Here is a 20957-nt window from a genome sequence, read left to right as displayed (position 1 = left end):
GTAACAAATCTTGCCGCTTTTTTTTTTCCTTCAATTTCCCGCCAAAAATACAGAAGATAAAAAAGCTCCCAAATCATTCCCCTTCTTTTTTCCCTCTCACAGTCTCCGGCACTTTGACTTTGCTCCTTCCTATGGACATGGACATTCCGCTCCCTGAAGAGCTCGAGTTACTGGAAGCCAACTCCCATTTTTATGAAGAACCCTACATAGATTCTCCCCCGTCCGATTCCTCTCCTCCACAATCACCGCCCTTGAAAAATCTTGAAACCGACGGCTCAAAACGACCTCGAAACTCCGACGCAATCGAATCTCCACCCGAGAAGAACAAGAGAACCAAAAGAATTGATATTGGGGAGGAGGAGGAGGAGGAGGAGGAAGAAGATTGGCTGCGGTACGCTCCGCCAGAGGAAACTAACGTTGAGGTTGCAGTTGAAAAGGATGAGGAAGTTTATTTGTCAAGGTTTATGTCGGCAATTAATGGCGATTGCATGCCTGTCACTGCGCCAAGTGGTGGCGAAAGAGTTTATGCGAAGATTAGCGGTGCGCAGAGGGATGAAGGATTGGAGAAATTGAATCTCAAAGAACGATCTAAAAGTAGTTTATGCAAAATTTAGGATAATTAGAAAAAAAATGAAAATTCTCAACTATAATATATGGTTCTTATGTTTATTTGAATTAATGTTTAATTTCTTTGCAGGCCTTCTTCCTGAACCAATCAATGTTCTATTGCAAAGAGTGGAACAACAAGCTTTTGCCAAGGTACATTGCCATTTACAAAAATTGAAGGGTTTTCCCCCCTCTCTCTTTAATGCTGCAAATCTTGAATAAATTCACTAACATGTTAAAGTGATTTTGAAAATGTTCATTTGTTTGTGTCTACATGCTAGAGTATTTGTGGAATTGGAGTCTGCTACACGAAATTGTTTCCTTATATTGCAATCTTTCTAATATGAAAGAGTTGTAGCAAACAAAGTGAAGATTACATTCTTGTACAATATTATCAAATATGAAAGTCAAAACTAGGGGAAACTATAGAAGATTTAACAGTCAGCCATAATTTCTTTTCATGTCACGCTAGTGTCTAGATAGTAATAGTTTTGAATCTTTTTCTTTGATCTATGTTGTGCTCAACTAAATTGAAATTTGCCCTTGGCTTTACTATTTAGCAGTTCTAGTGGTCATATAATTTTGCTATGGAAAGAATTGTTCTTACAATTCATTTATATGGTGTTGAAGGCCTTGGAAGCAAGTTCTGAACATCAGAATGATATAACTATTCCCGAGACAACTATGGTCCATGAACAACTTTGGGTCGAGAAATATGCTCCAAGTTCATTCACTGAGCTCCTTAGCGATGAACAAACAAATCGTGAGGTACATACTAGTTATTTACATATGTAGTTCATGGAGACTATAATTGTTTTAAGCTTTATGTACGTATGTATATATATCTTTAGTTATCAAGTTCTGATGGTGATCTTACTGCAGGTCCTATTGTGGTTAAAACAATGGGATTCCTGTGTTTTTGGATCCGAAATTAGGAGTACCTCAGATGAAGTTTTGTCAGCTCTCAGACGACATTCTTCTACTCAACATAAAAAATCTTTTGATATGGATTTTTCAAGAAAGAATAGAGGACATAGATGGATTAACGGAAATAACAACCACATTGATAATGTGGATCATGGGACCAATAATTTAAAAGGTATGCAGGACTTTTGGAACAAAAACTCAAGGCTCACTGGTCCACCAGAACAGAAGGTAAGCAATGGTATATTTGAGAGAGATCTGTCTTGGTTGAGACATTTCCTTTCCTTCCTGTTAATAGTTTTCCTTCAATAAGTTGAGGAGTTATAAAATCATTTCAAATTGGCACCAAAAAGAAATATCACAAGAGAAGGCTGTTCTATGACATCACGTTCTAGAAGGAGCAGTGTACAGTTTTAAGTACTTATTTGGAAAACCAAATTGATCCGTTCCGAGTAGCTCTGGTTTACTTCTGTGTTTACTATACTTCAATATCTCTTGGTGTCAGTTGAAAGAAATTTTAGTTTTTCAACTTAGCAGCTGGTTTTGTTTGAATTCTTTGATATGTTACATGCATCACAATAAATGTAATCTGGTTTTTAACAGACTCCTTAGTTGAGAAACCATCAATTTCTTATCTTGTTTGGTGCTCTTAAATAAGACAACGCATTTCTAGTAGATTAGAAAGTGTTAATTTGCTTCATCATATTTTAGTGCTAATTATCAACTTCTAAGTTTGAAATCCATCATTAATTGAATCTTATGAAAATTGCAGATTCTTCTACTTTGCGGTTCCCCGGGGCTTGGAAAGACTACACTAGCGCATGTAGCTGCAAATCATTGTGGATACCGTGTTGTGGAGGTCTTTTGTGTTTACCTTTTACTCATGCAAGGTCCCATAGGTTCATCAACATTGCAGGATAGTAGCATTCAACCATTGCATTAAGCTGTTTCTGATTGCCTCTCTGTTACTATGTATTAAATATGATTTACTTTGACCGAGAGGTTTTAATTGGCTAAAAAGGATTTTATAGAGTCATGGATGTCTTGTTAATTTTCACAAGCATCATATTTCTCAATTGATATGTCTAGAATGTTCTGTTACTTCTTGCATATTTTTGTAACATAATTTTTCTGTTTAATATTTGTATTCTGCATTAATCTTTTTAAGTATTTGATAAGAGTCCTGTGTAGGTTAATGCTAGCGATGATCGATCAGCATCAACAATTGAAGCCAAAATCCTTGATGTTGTTCAGATGAACTCTGTCATGGCTGATGCAAGACCCAAATGTCTGGTTGGTTATTAATTATTTCTTTTTGAAAGTCTCATAGTTTAATTTAATTTATTTGTTTACGCAAGATGATACTCAAACAAAAGCTTATTGAGTTGTTTGTAGGTGATTGATGAAATAGATGGAGCTCTTGGTGATGGGAAGGGTGCTGTGGAGGTTATTTTGAAGATGGTATGGCACGGTTCTGACTGTTGATGTCCTGTGGTTTTTGTGAAGCATATTCCAATCATGCATCTAGTTACGACATGCTCAAACGATCTTCAATATCTACTTTGATTTTATATTCTCTCTTTCAGTCAGCATTTTGGTGTTCTCTTTATAGTTATTTTTTCCTGCATGGTGGTTAAAACTTTAAAAGGTAGAGAAAGCTTAATTATTATCAATTTATAAAAACTAGGGGTGTAAACAAGACATCATCTTTGCGTGCAAGATACTCAGGTTTGGCTCATAAAACAAAACAAAAAAACTGAATTGGCTCAATTATTGTTGAGCTGAGCTCAAGCATCTTTAGCTATCAAGTGAGTTGAATTTGAGTGACTTAATGCTTGACTTAAGTAGTATGCAAGTCTAATTGAGTTTTTCTATTTCTAATATATTTTTTAGTTAGGAATGGAAATTTTCAAGTCAAACTTGAACTTGAACTTGAACACGAACTTGAGCGCAAATAAATGAGCTTCAAGCCAAGCATGTTAATCAAACTCAAATTTTGCTAGGTAAATGAATATAATTGAGTGAGCTCAAATAGTTTGATCTTTATATTGACTCAAGTTCGAGCTTTAAAAATGAAACTCCTTTGAGCTTGAGCCAAGGGTTGAGCCTCAAATTTTGTGTTGAGCTTGAGTTTATTATGACTAGAGCTTGGCTTGGCTCAACTAAAAAGTTACTTTCAGTTACTCAAAAGAAATGCCAAAATATTCTCTTAAGAATTTCCAAAATTTTTATACTTTGTTAGTATTGTCTAAGTTAGCACAAGCCATAGGATAATCTTTGTTAAATTAGTGTGCTAAAAAGTGCATCACTACAATTCTATTGGTCAATAGGACAGTGAGTCATATGTTTACTTGATTCTATTCCTTTATTTTTTTGATGGTGATCAGTTTCTTTGGTTCTTTTTAAACGTTTTCTGTAATTAACTGTATTTTGAGGGTAATCTATTTACAGGAAGGAAAGGAAATCTGTCCTGGTTGAGACATTTCCCCTTCATGTTAATAGATTTCCTTTTATAAGTTGAGAAGTTATAAAATCATTTCAAATTGGGATTCCGATTCAGTTACTTCATTTATTTGGGTCTTGTAGTTTTTATGTACAGTTCATGAATCATACAATCACTTGATGCAGGTGTCTGCTGAAAAGAAGCATGATTTTGGGAAGGAAAATAATGCTAAGAAAAAAGGAAGTAAAACTGCATCCCTAACAAGACCTGTGAGTTTGAAATGCCATATGTGCGCTGTTTGGTAATATTTTGTAGGTGACACTAAGTTTTTGGGCCATCTATGTAGGTGATTTGCATATGTAATGACCTCTATGCACCTGCTTTAAGACCATTGCGTCAGATAGCAAAGTAAGTTCTTTAGCTGTCAACAGTAGTAAGCATGTTGGTGATTTTGACCTGGTGCTCATGGCATTTATTATTTGAATGGTCACTTGGCAAGTGTTACTAGCTCTTTGTTTCTTTTGCCTCAATTTATAAGAAGGAACTCTTTTGATAATCTCTTTATTCCTTTTTGTTGGCATTTCTGCTCCTGAAGGAAAGAGTATTTGAATTAAAAGGTGCATTGATTCTGCTGCATTAGGCACATAACTAGTGTGGATGAAATGCCTTTTGACCTCTTGTTTAATGGTAGCACTAATGATTGCCAGCTTATAGAACTCATTTTTATTGTTTGTTTGTTATACCTGGAAATTTCCTCTTTTTTCCCTCCTTAGTGGAGTTTTGAGGTGCTTAAAATTATTATCCTGACAATACCAAATATTTTTTCCAGGGTTCATATATTTGTCCAGCCAACGGTGAGTCGTGTAGTAAGCAGGTGATTCTTCTGCAATATTATTACTTAATGGTTATGATGCTTCAAGTTGCTTCCGGTGTTTTCATTGCATAATTGTCCTTAAAAAAGGAAATTAACATATTTATATTAGCTATTATTAGTTTCCAATACAACTTGATTGTGTGATGGAAAATATATTCATAACTAGGAAGAACAATTAATTAGTGAGCTTGATTTTCTAATTATGTTTCTTTTACAGGCTCAAGTATATTTGTAACAGGGAGGGAATGAAAACAAGTTCCATTGCCCTTACTGCACTAGCGGAATTCACCGGTGAGTTTTGTTGCTTGTTTTCGAGGATGTTCTTTTACTTCCATTAGTGAAGATATTCATATTATTACTAAAGCTTCTTTAGTTGCGAATTGCTTTTTCTCTCATGGTTCTGGTTCTATTTAGGCCTTTGTTTTTTCTAGTCTAATCTCAAGATATCATTTTTATATTTGGGCTTTAATAATATGAACTATTTTAGTTGTGTTTCTTCCTGCCTTTTTTTTTTTTTTTCAAATGTACTTATCTTTATTCCCTTTGGTTAAAATGTTTCAGAATGTGATATACGGTCATGTTTGAACACTCTCCAGTTTCTCCAAAAGAAGAACGAAACCCTCAATGTGGTAAGACTTTTATGTCATCTTATGGTTTTGAATGCATTCATTAAGAAATCTAGCACTGTTGCTGGAAGGGTTTTGGCTAATCTTACTAATTTCAGAAAGAAGTTAAAGGTTTAAGATTCAATGAATGATACTGCCCGCTAAAATAGAATTGTCCTTTCAGACTTTCCTTATGGGAAGAGTCAGGAAAATAGAATTTTTTGCTGCGCCAATTTAAAATGTTTTACTTTCAAGTGTAATGTGATGCCTGGTAAGTGTATAATAGTTATAACTAACACCAAAACTAAATAATTTTAAACCTCAACGTTAAATTTTGTTACATAGGAGGCTATTAATTGACCAGCTCTACAGTGAAGTCTAGAATTCATATATGTTGGTATCTGTAAGATGAAGTTTATGGATTAGTATAATCTATAATTTGTTTCATTTGAATTGTTAGTCATTTCTAATGGCTACATCAGCACTTGAAGATCTTTTACCGTAGCTTTACTGTAACTCTAACCTTCTTTTCTTTCTTTTGATATATATATTTTTAGATGAATGAAATGTGGTGTCTCTTTCCTATGCAAGTTTGCTTGATAATCTTAGACGTTATAGCCTTTCGGTAGTTTAGATAATTTTTTAACTGCTTTCATTGATTCAATCTAATAGGTTATGGTTGGCGTTTAATCAATTGTGACAAGTAACTTAACAATTTTTACACATTGTTCCCTTCTTCCCTTTATTCTTTAATCATTGTTGTCAATGATTGCAATTGTTTATTTTTGAGTCTAATTCTTTTTTCTCTTTTTCCATTTTCAACATTTTAAAGCTTGGGCGTTTTATTTAGGGCAATGAGTAATGATTAGCATGGTTTCCTCTTTCTAGATGGACATCAGTTCACAAGTAGTTGGGCGGAAGGATGTCTCAAAAAGCGCTTTTGACATATGGAGAGAGGTATGGTAGTGGCTTATTTTGGAATTGTTTTTGTTATTTATCCTTTGAAGCATTTTTTCACTTGAGGCTGCTGTCCTTCAGATTTTTCATAAAAGAACAAAGCGGGACAGGAAATCTAACACTAGTTCTGGGAGCAGCTATGGTGAATTTGACTTTCTGCATGCCCTCATATCTAACCGGTAGATATTAGATGCCTCTCAATGTCTTTTATTACAATTCTGTTTGAACATTATTATTTTTCGCTTCATGTTTCCCTCCAAAAGGTGTGATGATCCTTGTAGTGGACCAGCAAGCCTTTTGCATTTTTTTTTTGATTTAATTCCTTTGCTTCTAACCTTAAGTTATGAATGACTGTGCAGTGGTGATTATGATGTAATTTTGGATGGGATCCATGAAAACATTTTGCAGCTCCGGTTTCATGATCCAGTGATGCATAAGACAGTAAGGCTTGCCTATCTGAAGTATTTGTAGATGACCTATTCAACTTATCTGAAGTATTTGTAGATGGCCTATTAATATGGCAATACAATATTGTTTACCTTGTTCTCTTTCCACAATGAAATCTTTACCATGTACTCATGATATTTCAAGGTCAAATGCTTGAATTCTCTTGGCATCTCTGATGTAATGCAACAGTATGTTATGCGGACACAGCAAATGTCCCTTCAAGGTGAACATATGCAGTACCAACTTCAAATCCCTGGCATGTTTATGGCCACTAAACACTCATCTGATTTTATCTTTCACTGCAGTTTATCAGCCTTCTGTTGCAATTACTTTGCATCGGATAGTTGCCCAAGTCCAAAAGCCAACTCTTGAGTGGCCAAAGTCATTTCAAAGGTAATCTCTACTCCATGCCCAGGTTCTGAAGAACCCAATGCCAAACATGGAGGACTAACAGTCGATAATACTGTATTTGGTGCAATGCTTCAGATACCGTACTATGCTGATGGAAAAGACAGATATTTTAAGGGCTTGGCACCAGAAAATTCCACCTTACATTTCTAGACATTTATCAACAAAGTCCTGCATAGAGGACTTGATATCTCCTTTGTTGCATATCTTGTCACCACCAAACTTTAGGCCGGTAATTGATTTGAATTTACTTAATTCTTTGACCTTTTATGGCTTCAATTTCTTTCTTTTCTTTTGTTTATTTAGGTAAATTAAGCAAGTTCTTGAAGCATACAAACATAATGTATCTTGCATCTCATGGTTTGTGTCTTTTTTTACAGCAAAACATGTATTCCTTTTTTAATGTGTTAGCTGAACCACTATTTGTTGATTGGAGATTGGTTTTTCATTAATACTGGAAAAGTCTTTTGCACAGTTACAATTAATTGTGTTCTGCAGTGGAATTTGCATATGCATTTTGATTGAACTGTATAAACAAATAACTTTATCTTGTTTGCAATTTTAATATGTTCCTATTGGTATTAAAGAATGCTTGGAAGGTGAATTATTGACAACGTAAGCAAGAAGTTTAACATTGGGCAAGGCTAGATGCAATCAAATAGGTGCAGACTTTTGGAAAGGTAGTGTCCCTAAGGTTTAGTATGCAATCCCCATGTAAGTTTTATTTGTTCTAAGCAAACTATAATCTAACAAAGGATCTTCAGGAGTTCCAAGTAAATTTTGACCCTTAAAATCTATCCATGGATTTGTATCAGAAAAGGTAAATTTAATTCCAAGGGATGACGTTATGGACAATGTTGCCACATTTTTGTTTAGATGCTGGGCTCTTTGTGCTAGTTATGCTATCGAGTTTTGTAAAGATAGTTAGTATTAGTCATTCGGTTGCTTACTAGTTTTTCTAGCTGTGCACGTGCACATTTAGATACAAAGTAATATACAATATTAATTGTTTAATGTTGATTTACTTGATATTAATTCTTTGATCATTATATAGGGTGCCTACTGTTACTATTTTTGGTGTCCCATCATCTCTCTCATGTATCTAGAATGTTCCTTTTCTATTTTCATGTTATTCTCTTATTAAAAGAATGCAGCAGTTTCTTTCAAAAAAAAAAAAAAGAAAGAAATAAAGAAAAAGAATATAGCAGTTCTTCCATCTCATTTCTGTGGCTTTTCTTGTGCCTTCAACAGGTGGCATTGCACTTATTATCAGAAACTGAGAAGAATAATTTGACTCAATTAGTAAATGTGATGGTTTCCTATTCTATCACCTATAAGAACATGAAGTCTGATTCACTGTCCAGTAACATGGGACATGAAGCAGTTTCAGATGCATCAGCACTCTCTTTTGAGCCCCCCATTGGCGAGTTTATTGCTTACAAGGTTTCTAGCTGTGCTTTATGTTTAATGGCATGCAACTTTATTCAAAATTTCATGATTTTGACCTGAATATCTCTCTTTGATATAAGCAGGATTACAGATCAGATCATCATGTACTTGCCTTAGCTATGAAGCAGGTTTTATTGCATGAGGTATGTAATGTAGTTACTTGACAATATGCTGTATTTTTGTCTGCTTTATTTTTAAGATATGCTAGTTTGATGTTTGCTGATGCCTGTCTCTGTTGGCATATAGCTTGATGATTGTTATTGGTGCTGTAGTTGCTTTAGACAGACAACATTGAAATAGATTACTTTAGTACTCACCGGATTCTGACTATTTACTATCCCTTTTAATCTCTGTAATCTTTTATGTAACTGGAAATAATCCAACAAATTTGTGGTTGCCATTTTTTGGGAAGTATCATGTAAATAGGGGGAGTGATCCTCATATGTGAGCTATAGGATAACACTTTTTGTTCTGTTCTTGGTAAGACATTTATTGCGAGTAAAAGGGATTCTAAAAGAAGCAATAAAATAAAAGAACTTATACAGTGAAAAAGTTATTTTATTCTGGTGCCATGAAACTTATTTCTAAAGTTCTTGATGGCATTGCTGTTTCCAAATATTTCTTTAAATGGTTTCAAGGTTTTATTTTATATCTCAAATGAACTGATGATAGATCATACGATAGTCATGGCTCAACATATTTATTTTTCCTAGCCAGATGAACAAATGTGTGTTGTAAAGACATTTATTTGACAGAACAATGATATTGCAGTTTTGTTACTTTTTGAAGCTTTGTAGGCTTAGTGGCATGCAAACTCAAGCAATTCATAATTAGATTTTAAAACTTGGAAATACTGTTAGGTGTCATTTTCATGGATTTAATCTTCATTATTTGGGTGCATTTTCCCAGATACCTACTTCCACTCTAGACTTGTCATGAGTTACAATTTTTCTTTCTTCTGAAACCACTATGAGAAATATTAAATTAATCAATTTAGTATAGATAGGAGTTTAATATCCCTATCCTCTTAATTTAAAGTTCTTTTAAGTATCATCTTTGTGCTTGGTGGATTTTAAGCTTGAAGCAGCGTTTAGCATAAACTTTTTAACATCATGTTCTTCCTTAGATTGAAATCTCTTCTGTCTGTCGAGTTACAGTCTTCAACATTTTATTTTCAGAAAAGGAAAAAGTAAAAGCTTTTATACAGTGTTCTTACTTGTGAAGGCTTTTGGAATTTTTTCTGATTTCAGGTTGAGAAGCAAAAGATTTTGCAAGTAAGCACTGGGAAATCTGCGCAGAGAACAGATGGATGCTGCAATGGAGACCAGAGCGTTGTAGGGAAAGGGGCCAGTGTAGCCAAATGTGCTAAAACTATTGGTGAGAATGCTGGTGCAGGCACAAAGACCTTTGAAAATGCGAAGAATATATCAAATACAAGGCAAGGTAATCTTAGTACCTCCACAGTTTCATCATCTTTGGTTTCTAGCAGAAGTGCCACCGTGGAGGCAAAGCAAAAATCCACTTCAGATGTCAGGAAGGCACGTAGTGGTTTTGATTTCTTTGAAAGGTGATCTTTTTGACTTCTTTCCTTTTATTTTGATTTATAATAAGTTTTTCCTTCTTTATTCTTCTTGTTATTGTTATGCTAAACTTTGTAAAAGTTTGAGAATAAAAATGTGGCTAATTTAAGTGACAATTCCTCCCGGCAAGTCAACTTCATACCCTTCCTATTTCTTTGCTATGTTTGATGGCCGTATGAACTATGACTCATGCTTTATTTCCGATAGACTTCCCATACATTTGTTTTTCAGATGATTAAGTATTTGGGTTAAGCCAAAGTCAATCTAGTTGAAGGTTACTCTGGTTGATCTTGTTCTCACCTTTTCATTTCAGCTTTAGAACACCTGTTCTAAATACTTGGTAAATCTCTGGCTTTTTTAGCTGTCTTCACCTGATCCTTTCTCTTGCTGCTGTATACAGCCATTGGTGTCTGTCTGTTAAGTGAGCATGTCATTCTTTTAGAGTAATCAACTATGTTGCCTTGGATTATAAGTCAACTGTAGCAAATGAAGGTTTAGTGCCAGTTCTAGATGGAATCTCTTCTGATTTATAAAAAAAATCAGTGGACCATACCAGAATATATTGACTACAGTTTATATAACTGTATATATATTATATTTGTTGAGATTTTGTCAACTATAATCCAGGTTTAGAAAACCAAGCAGCAGAGGTTCTCTGGATTCTGAAATTGCAGTAGTGAAGGAAGTGACGTTGGAAAGAGATTTGCGGCCTCTGTTATTTAAATTTAATGAGGTAAATTCCTATCGTTTAGCTTCATTTTATCAAAGCTGAAATTTAGTACATAACGAGTTAATGACTAATAGAAAACCTGGTTGCTTGGTCATGCCATGAATGTTATGTTAAAATGAAACCCTAAGGTTTTGCTGAAAGGGATTTTCTACAAAGTGTTGTGTTGCGTTCCCATTTTTTCTTTGGTTAACAACATATTGATGCTCTGCCTTTTTGACCAATAGATTTGTGTGGAAAATAACTGGAGCTAAACACAAAACATAACATGACAGCAAAATAACACAAAAACATGAACGTATCAAATCTCGCGTTTTAAAATTTATATACATATATAATATCTTAGACATGATAAATTGCGAAGTCTAGCATAGGTGTGTAGGGAAGTAGTTTCAAATAATTCACTCCTCTTCTCTGTCTTATTAGCCTCTCATGCGTGCTAAGCCTCTTTTTATAAATAAAAGACTTTACTATTGCATAACCTACAAGTTAAAATAACTTAGCAATTTGGGTCCATTCTCAGACAAGATTTTGAGAAGAATGCCCAAAATTGTAGGGTAGCCTAATATGTGCGTGTGTGTCTTGTTTGGACTCAGGGGTGATGTTGGATATGAGTTTGTATCTGGTACAAGTATGATTATATTTTCAAAGTATTTCCACATATTTGAAGGATCATTTTCCCGTACTTATATTCGAATTTGTATCATACATGTTTACTTAAAATAAATAGTTGAAGTAACATATGTAGAGATTACGTATTTTCAGCTACCTTCTGGAATTTGGTGATATGTCACTGATGGCTTGCTTTAATGACTTCAAATTCCCAGTTTCATCTTCTGGCTGTGCAATTGTTATCAAACTAGAAAATGATGCAATACTGTGTTGTTTTTTGCTTTCCTTTTACATGCAGGGTTTTACCAATGCCGTGAAGAGGCCGGTTCGAATGCGCGATTTTCTGCTATAATGAATCTTCATGTCTTGTCCAGCACTCAGCAGCTGCTAATTTCATGTGCGATATTGAACGCACTGATATTATTTGCCCTTCAAATTCCAAAATTATATAATGACAACATTTCTTACAAGTGTTTTTATTTATATATATGGAAAAGCAGTCTCTTTCTTGTACATCTTTTCCGTATTTAAAAGAAAAAAAGAAAAAGAAAGTTAAAAGAGCAATTAGAAACAGGATGATTTGCTTTACTTAGATGTTTTCTCGTATTTTAAGATCTTGTCTCGTACGTGAGTTTGGAATTGATCAAATAGTACTTAGATTATTAACTTTAGATGCGGTAACATAACATGAGCATGAATTAATAAGTATATGGAAAGATAAAATTAAATATGAATTTATATTTTTAAATAAGTTGCTAATTTATTAAGGGTAAGTTTGGACAAAATAAAATAATTAAATGAAAGCAATTATTAGGGTGGTAATTATAAGAATTGTAAATTTTTAAATGTATTTGGTTGATAGAGTGTAATTATGTCATAATTTTTTATGTTATGTTTGGTAGTACAAATTATAATTACATACTTATATAATTTATTTGTAAAAAATATTAATTACTATAAAATTTATTAGTATGATAAAAATAATTTTTAAACAAGTAACACAAATTAAAATCAAATTATCTATTATGTTAGCCTTAAAAAGTAGTTAATAATATGATTATTAATAGAAATAACAAGAAAAATAAACATTATATGTAATTTTATTTAATTGTTCTAGTGTATATTTGGTGGGTTATTCCTTTTCTAATATTTAACATATGGTCCATAACATTATTTATTAGTCATTGATAGAGTTTATTATCATATGAATATGAATTTGCATCATTATATTATCAAAATCTTCTTCTTCCATGTACTATTTAAAGTATGGATCATCTCAATTCCACTTATGATTGAAGTTATGAAATATGCAACTTGTTAGTACAATACAACCTTATTTTTTTGTTCTATAGTAAGGTGATGATGTTAATATGAGAAATTTTTTTAAAAACAACGATTGTTTTCTCAACTACATTTCGAAGCCTTAAGTGTATCAAATTAAATAGTTCACGAGCTATAGCTATCTACGGTGCTTGTGTCAAAATTCTCTTAAATGGTATCATATTTCACGATATGGTGGAAGAAAATATTTTCTATTTGTACAATTAGCATTGACCATATAATATTTGATTCACAATCCAAATAGTCTATAACTTTAATTATAAAAGCTTATATAAACTTAGTTTGGAGAAAGACTTATGTTCGATTATATCCTTTTTCATAATACATAAATTGAGTAAAAAATAATATGAAAATTATAATATATTTCATTTATATAAAAAAAATATCCTATAAATTGTCCAAAACTTTTATAACACTTCTTATAAAAATAATATAATTTTTTGTCATAACTTTAAAAAGTTATTTTTTTTATAAATTAGTTATAATCAAAAAAATTATAACAATTTTTATTGAATAAGTCTATTATTTTTATAATAATACAGCATGAACACATAAATAAGTTATGTTCATACTTCTTAGTCATAATTTTTTTACACAAACATATTTTAACACTTTTATGACATACAAATTATATTTTATAATAAAATTTTTTTATCATAAATTTAGAAATTTTGTAAGATTAAAAAATATTTTTTTTCTAAAATAATATAATTTTTATTATAAATTTACAAAAAAAATAAATTATTTTTATAATATAATTTTATAAAATTTATAATATAAGAAATTTTTTAACCATAATCATCTCAAACACTCATACGTATTTATGCTTATAATATAATTTTTATAACTTGTATATGAATAAAATTTTAAAATTGGATTTAGGTATAATTACCTATGTAATTACTCAAATTCTCACCCTTCCCTACTTCAAGAATCATAAAGTATAATTAGGGTGCACTAATTACACCCAATTTGATGGGACCCACCAATTATAGTAGTTATCCAAACATGTCACCCTTGTATAATTACAAGTAATTACACTCAAATCCAAGGCTTTCCAAACACTTCCTAAAATTATTTAAAAAATTTCTATCTTCATATTGTTTTAGCTTAATTTGTGTGTTTTGCATGATTAAATTAATTCTAAGGAAAATGACATCTAGATTCATGAGTAGCTAATTCTTTTAAGATGATTAACGAGCGAATGTGGGAGTAATTAATGGGAAAATAAGGGTTTACCATAGAATTAGTTGGTTTAAATTATGCATGCTTAAACTTTAGGATTGACAATCTTGGGAAGTAATCTAGGTAGATAGGCCGAGAGGATAAGTCTACTGAGCACCTCATAATTTATCTTGGCTTAAATTGCGAGGTCGATAGATAAGTGGTTTTTATCGATGAATTAATCAGTTAGAGGTCGAGAGATAATAATTGGTTAGTTATTAGCTAATTCATTAAAACTTGAGTTTTGAAATTGATTACAACCACTGAAGCGAGTTAATCTTTTGTCTGTTAATTGAGATTTCTTGTTTATCAATTTATTTTTAATAATTTTTTTATGTCCTTAATTTTTATTATTAATTATCTTTATTATTAATTATTGTAATATAATTTTCAGTGATTATTGTTTAGACCTGTTATTGTAGAAGATAATACTAAGTTTAATCCATCCTCCATTGGGTACAATCCTCGGAGTACTTCTTGTATCCTGTTCAATATTATATTACAATTTGACCTGTATAATTGCGGATATTGCTGCTTTATTATATATCTTTTTGCTGTAGTATTTCCATCCCAAATGTTTGCATGTTTGGCGACAGTCAAGTTGTTGGCGCCGTTGTCGAGGAGGTTTTGACATTAAATTTATTTTAATTTTCTACAATTAGTAGGATAAATAGAAAAATAAAAAATTATAGATATGATTTTTATATTTATTTTTGTTGTTTTTAATTTTAAATTTTATGCTATTTTTTATTCTTTGGCTTTGATTTCAGTGTAAGACTCGAAGTGAAAACATTCCAATTAAGTTACATTCTGATCCAAAGCGATTTTATAGATGCGACTGTCAATTGATGCAAAATGATCCACCCATGGTAGTTGATTTACCTTGGGAAAATCCATTATTTGACGATCCATCTGAACCAAAAACATATTCAGGGAGAGCTATTGATGGCTCAAAGGACGTTGCGTGATTATGCACTACCAATTATAGGTGCCGTGTGAGGCAGTATTGAGAGACTGACGATTGATGCCAATAATTTTGAGATCAAAATGGCTACAATTCATATGACTCAGAACACCTTGCAGTTCTGAGAGAATATGATGGAGGACCCGAATCAACATTTGAAGCGATTCCTTCAACTTTGCGATACATTCAAACATACCGGGGTCACTGATGAAGCTGTTCGTCTTCGATTGTTTCCCTTTTCCTTATGTGATAACACAACTGATTGGTTGAAACCAGGTTCCATAACTACATGGGACGATCTAGCGGGAAGATTTTTACACAAAAAATTTCCTATTAGCAGAACCTTTCAGCTCAGACATGATATTGCAAATTTCAAGCAGATTGAGGGTGAAACATTGTATGAGGCATGAGAGCAATTTAAGTTGCTGCTGAGGAAGTGTCCCTATCACAAGATGCAAGAGTGACTCCAAATGAAAATTTTCTATAATGGTTTGGATGGTATCTAAAGTCTAGTTTGGATAAAGTAGTCGAAGGAGCCCCTATGAACCACACATACAAGTGAGTCTATCAGTTAATTGACGATATGACTATGAACTCATATATGTGGCATAATGAGAGGTTCGCCTACAATCCAAAACCACCAACGGTAAAAGCTATCCACAAGGAGGTAAGTATAAAATTTTTTTGGAAATGTTGAACTGTTTGGAAACCATCATTAAACCATCAATGATGGAGCTGACTTGGGGCTATGGGCCACATTCTGAAATCCATGATGGAACCGACTGAATCCTCCTTTCTAATCTCCATATATGTAGAGATCTCAGGACAAATTTATGAGGAATAACCATATTGTATGTGGCCAAAGGCTAGACAGACTAGAAGGGGAGATGCAAATAATGAAAACGGAGCTTCAACAAGTCCATTCCACGTGCAATTGACTCGAGTCCCAAATGGATAGTCTCCATAACTAAATGAGTCAAATGATGAGTTTTTGTAACGCCTCAAGTTTTATACCTCTGTTTTCATGAAATTTTGACACAACTATGTATTTACTTCAGTGGTTAAGTGCTTTGGGTGTGTGTGAGAGGTTCCAAGTTCAAGTCTTACCTTGGTAAATTTTGATATTTTTCTGATCTAAGCCTTGCCTTTGGGGAGTGGGTTTATATTTAGTTATTTGCAAAACCACATCAGAATGAGCTTGCTAGTTCAAGTGGTAAGGGAGTCTGTATGTTGTGTGGAGGTCCTGTAGGGAGGTTATCAGATTGCTGATGTTGTTCAGTTTGAATTCTTTTTCCAAATTTCCCCAAAATTGACGTTTTCTTTTCTCTGTGGCTCTCTCCCCTGCGTTTTCTTCTCTCTTTCGTCTTCATCACTTTTTTTTTATTTTCGAACTGTATTGCCAACAAATCGGTGGGTCTTGTGGTTTTGTGGCTCTTTTCTGTTCAATACCGTTACAGTTCAATTTAGTGAGTTTGAGTACGGTAATTCTATTTCGCTTGTTAAACTTCGTTATTAATGGTTGTCGTTATGCCATTAGGGGAAAATTCAGGAACTCGAAATCGTTCGTCAGGAACTTAGTTTTGTGGGAATTACCGCTGTTGATCGGAGGTAAGGGGTTGTTACTTAAGAGGTGAATAGCTTGTTATGGGTTCGATTATAGTTCGGTTTTAAACGTCTAATTTGGTGTTTATGTTGGTCAATTTTAGGTGCTATGTGGTTCGAGAATGTCTCCACATAAAAAATGTACCAGGTGTTTACCCGAAATGAAGAAAACAAGGTTTTGGCAAAAGCCAAAAAAGGCCACTATCGACGCCATATGGTAGGCCGCGTGAGAGGACAAGGCCGTGTGATCGACAAGGCATGGCCGTGTGCAGCACAAGGTTATTGGTGGCTCGAGTGTGGCCGTGTGAGCCATACGGACTAGGCCAAGTTGGGCGTGTGGGCTACACGGGCGTATAGGCCCACACAGGCATGACACATAGGCATGTTGATTACTAAGCCAGGCCGTGTGGACCACACGGGCAAGCCACAAGGGTATGTGAGCCTATTATACTAAGATTTTCTATAGGGTCCACGGGTCGTCCTAAACGACTGTGGGCCTACCGTAGGGTCGGTAAGGTTATTTAAACCCTGAAAACTTAAGATCTATTATTCTGTTCTGTGTAAATAGGCATGACTGATTTATCTGTTGAATGTATCTGTATATGCATGTTATATCCGTATGTAAGCATGTGAGCATGGCTAATCTGTATGTCTAAAACTAAATATTCTGTATCTGATATTGGGGTTGAAATGATATATATATGGAGGAAGTGTACTGAAAGGTGTTTATCGTCTATATTCTGGCAGCTTGGCTGCATTTAATCTGTTATGTGCAGTATCGATATAATGTGGTGTGTAGGGCTGGGTGGGTGTTTTAAACCCCACATGGTGTGTAGAGATGGTTGGAGATGGTGTGTAGAGGATGGGGGTAGGATTCTAATATCTGATTTGCATATCTGTATTTGTATCTGCATCTGAAATGGGCTTTGGCTCGAATCTGAATCTGTCTGATTTGTGATATTCTCTGTGTGTGCATGTTTAATTCTGTTGGGTTACACACTGAGTTTACGTAAACTCACCCCTTATTTGTCTGTGCTGTACAGGTAATCCAAAGAGTTAGGCGGATCGATGCAACGGAGGACTTGATGGTGACCACTTGCCATAGAACTGTTTTATTTTGCATTATGATTTTATTTAAGTTTCGGTATTTGTTTTTGGAGAGTTTGTAATTTTTGGGACTCTCTGGACTGTATGGACTTTAACTATGGTTTTAGTTTTGTTGCTTGTTTTATGCATGCTTCAACAAAATAATTTCTCTTAAAACGACGGTTACTTAAACAAGGTTTTCTAAATCACAAACTGTATTGCTTAAACATCATGGTTTCTCACAAGTTTCCGCACTAAAGGATTTTAAGGAAAAAGAATAAACATTTTGAAATAAATGAAAGCAAGTAAGGGTTTATAAGATTAAGGTTTTTATCAAGTTAGTTCTGTTTTCAAACCTATTCCATGTGACATAACCAGATTCAGCCATAACGTTTAGGCTAGGTTTGGGGTGTTATAGTTTTCTATAAAAGCAAAGTGGCCAAGGCATCCCTGGTAATACAAAGAATAATCCTCAGAAGGATAGGAATGATCATGTGAATGCTATTACCCTGTGATCAGGTAAAACACTTGATAACCTTAGTGCACCCATCCAAAAAGATGAAAATGTACAAAAGTCTGTAAAGGAAGCCCTGGATGAAAAAAAGCTTGAGGAGCCAGCCGAGAAGGTAGCCAAACCAGTAGTTGAGTGGGTAATTTCAAATCCTAGCACAAAAAAGATACCATTCTCATTGAGGCTAGAGGAAAAATAGAAATGGGACAAAGTTGACTTTCTAAGTTTTCTTAACTTATTTAAGTCGCTCAATGTTAATTTGCCACTATTGGAGCTAAATGATAAAATTCCAAAATATGCTAAGTATTTTAAAAAAATAATGTTAAGGCATAAAAAGTTAAAAAAAGAGCAAATTAATGTTTATGCTTTTTGCAGTGCTATAATTGCTAAAAAGACACCTCACAAATTAAAAGATCTGGATAGTTTTATAATTCCTTTAGAAATAGAGGATAGAGATTTTAGTAAGACCCTTTGTGATTTAGGAGATAGTACTAATTTAATGCCCCTATCGACCTACATGAAACTCAGATTGGGGGAATTAAAAAACACATCCATAACATTGCAATTAGTTGATATGGCCTTAGTATGCCCAAAAGGTGTACTTGAGGAGGTATTAGTTAAAGTGAGAAGTTTTATAATCTTTGTGGATTCTGTAGTCCTTGACTTTAAGGAGAATTAAGAGATTACCATTTTGTTGGGTAGGCCATTTTTTGCCACTTCTAGATCAACCATTGATCTTGAAAAAAAATGAATTATTTATGAAAATCGATAGTGAAATAGAAGTGTTCAAATGCCACCATGACTACCAAATTGAGGGACTAGAAAAATAATTGGGGAAGATTGTTTTGCATTATACTGTTTCACCCCTAACAACCTTTATCAAAGGTATCTTTGTAGTCTCATGTGTGCAGGAACTTATGGCTTAAGGGAGAAAGATAAATAGAAAGATTTGGGATAGGTAAGCATTTGTTGGACGGATCAAGATGATCGATAGAGATACAAAAAGTCGATGATAGAAATTAACGATTTACCAAACGAATCCGGTAGCCACACTTAAAAATTGACCATCAAACTTTATTAATATTTTTGTAAATAATGTAAAATTATATATGTTTTAGATTTTAGAATTTATAGTATTTGAATTAGTCTTACTTAAGATATGAGTAAAGTTTTAGGGAGCAAAAATGCCTTTAGAGGTGGATTAAGGTGATTAGGCATAACTCGAAGAGTCTGACATGCCCCGAAAAGATGATTTCTTGAAATTTACAGGCCGTGTTGTGACACAGAGCTTCAAAGCTCAAAAAAAGGAAAAATTAAGGGCTGTGTCGCCACACAGACCTAGGTTTGTGACATGAAACTTCAAAGCAACAATATTGAAAAATTCAAGGACTATGTCGCAACAAACATAGCCTATGTCGCGACATGAAACTACGAACAAAAAAACCTAGAATTTTTGGGCTCCGTGTCGTGACATACACCCCTTGAGTCGCATCAACATATCAAATTCTGCAACTTTCCTTTTCTAATCTCCACAAAATTTACCGGGATTTTTGTGAAAATCCCATTAAGAGAGCCCTAAAACTCCGTTTAAATCATCCTTAATAGCCACTATTCCTCCAAAATTTAGTTGTAGCTACTGAGCAACATCGAGAACACCATCCCTAGTGTTTTGAAAGTATCATTACTTCTTCTTTGTCCACCGGTACATTGTGGTTTTCTTCATTTCTATTCGTTGTAGGTATAACCTATTACAATTGGAACAACGGACTTGTTTGACAAACTTGAGCAACATCAAGAAAATAGGTCAGGCGTTCCAAATTTGTGATCATAGTTTTTTATTTTTGTAACGATCTGAAAGTTGGTGATGTAAAAAAAATATGGTTTCGAAACCCCGATTCTGTAAACTAGACTCGTAAATATTTTTATAAAATATTTAATAAGTTATATTAGGAGCGAATTGAATTTCGGATAAGTAATTTCATTGAATTAGTGCTTAATTTTAGTACATGGACTAAATTGTATATGTGGTAAAAGTGCAATTCACTAAGGAATTATAATTAGAACTTGAATCAAGGGGTTAAAATAGCAATTATACACTAAGTTACTAACCTATGGACAATTAATGAAGTTTATTTCTATATAGATATATTATATTATAAATTATTAAACAAATAAAAATTATAAAATAAAAATTAAAGAAAGATGAAAACTTAGTAAATGGAAAGAGATAACATATTATCTCTTTTGTTTTCACATTTCGAAACCAAGAGAAATAGAGGGAGAACGCATGACACAAGGGTTTATATTTATCAAGCTTAATTTGGTCAGTTCAATTTAGTCAATTTTTGTGATTTTTATGTTTTTGGAACTCCGGTAATACGAGCTAGCTAACCCATATAGTATTTTTTGTTATCTTTTAAGATTGAAAATGTTTCCATTGTTAAATAATTAAATTCTGAGGTGTTATTTTGATAGATTTTAAGGTTAGAAGTGAAATAAAACTAATTTGTAAAGTCAATTGACGATTTTGTACAAGGATTAAATTATGAAAATTTAAAATTTGGGGTGTAGTTGAGAAATAGGAAGTCCTATAAGGA

The 20957-nt window shown here is 33.4% G+C and overlaps 1 protein-coding gene and 1 non-coding gene across 3 annotated transcripts; one reads left to right on the top strand and one right to left on the bottom strand.

Moving 5' to 3' along the window:
• The first annotated feature begins 84 nt into the window (after positions 1-84).
• LOC107916973 (chromosome transmission fidelity protein 18 homolog) lies at positions 85-12145 on the top strand. 2 transcript variants are annotated; one of them, XM_041077779.1, is made up of 23 exons: positions 85-540; positions 698-759; positions 1237-1374; positions 1489-1761; positions 2303-2389; positions 2722-2823; positions 2926-2991; positions 4159-4242; positions 4320-4381; positions 4803-4847; positions 5065-5138; positions 5409-5476; positions 6341-6409; positions 6491-6588; positions 6769-6850; positions 7001-7079; positions 7162-7249; positions 7343-7496; positions 8516-8707; positions 8797-8856; positions 9964-10280; positions 10921-11026; positions 11931-12145. In XM_041077779.1, the coding sequence occupies exons 1-23, from the start codon at positions 132-134 to the stop codon at positions 11982-11984; spliced, it is 2769 nt and encodes a 922-aa protein (XP_040933713.1). In that variant the 5' UTR covers positions 85-131; the 3' UTR covers positions 11985-12145. The 2 variants fall into 2 exon arrangements, with proteins under 2 accessions (XP_040933713.1, XP_016701847.2); XM_016846358.2 differs by having other exon boundaries at positions 85-594.
• A 3364-nt stretch (positions 12146-15509) lies between these two features.
• LOC121206920 (small nucleolar RNA R71) lies at positions 15510-15615 on the bottom strand. Its single transcript, XR_005902092.1, has one exon. It is a non-coding gene; the product is annotated as a small nucleolar RNA R71 (small nucleolar RNA).
• Between the last annotated feature and the right edge of the window lie 5342 nt (positions 15616-20957).

The sequence above is a fragment of the Gossypium hirsutum genome, chromosome A09, assembly GCF_007990345.1.
Source record: "Gossypium hirsutum isolate 1008001.06 chromosome A09, Gossypium_hirsutum_v2.1, whole genome shotgun sequence".
Lineage (NCBI taxonomy): Eukaryota > Viridiplantae > Streptophyta > Magnoliopsida > Malvales > Malvaceae > Gossypium > Gossypium hirsutum.
Note: the sequence above shows the minus strand (reverse complement) of the source record. Positions and strands in the feature narration are given on the sequence as shown.

Coding starts and splice junctions, on each gene's coding strand:
- LOC107916973 (XM_016846358.2), top strand. CDS start 132: ATGGACATGGACATTCCGCTCCCTGAAGAGCTCGAGTTACTGGAAGCC. Junction 6,410..6,490: donor CTTTTGACATATGGAGAGAG/GTATGGTAGTGG, acceptor GCTGTCCTTCAG/ATTTTTCATAAAAGAACAAA. Junction 10,281..10,920: donor GGTTTTGATTTCTTTGAAAG/GTGATCTTTTTG, acceptor ACTATAATCCAG/GTTTAGAAAACCAAGCAGCA.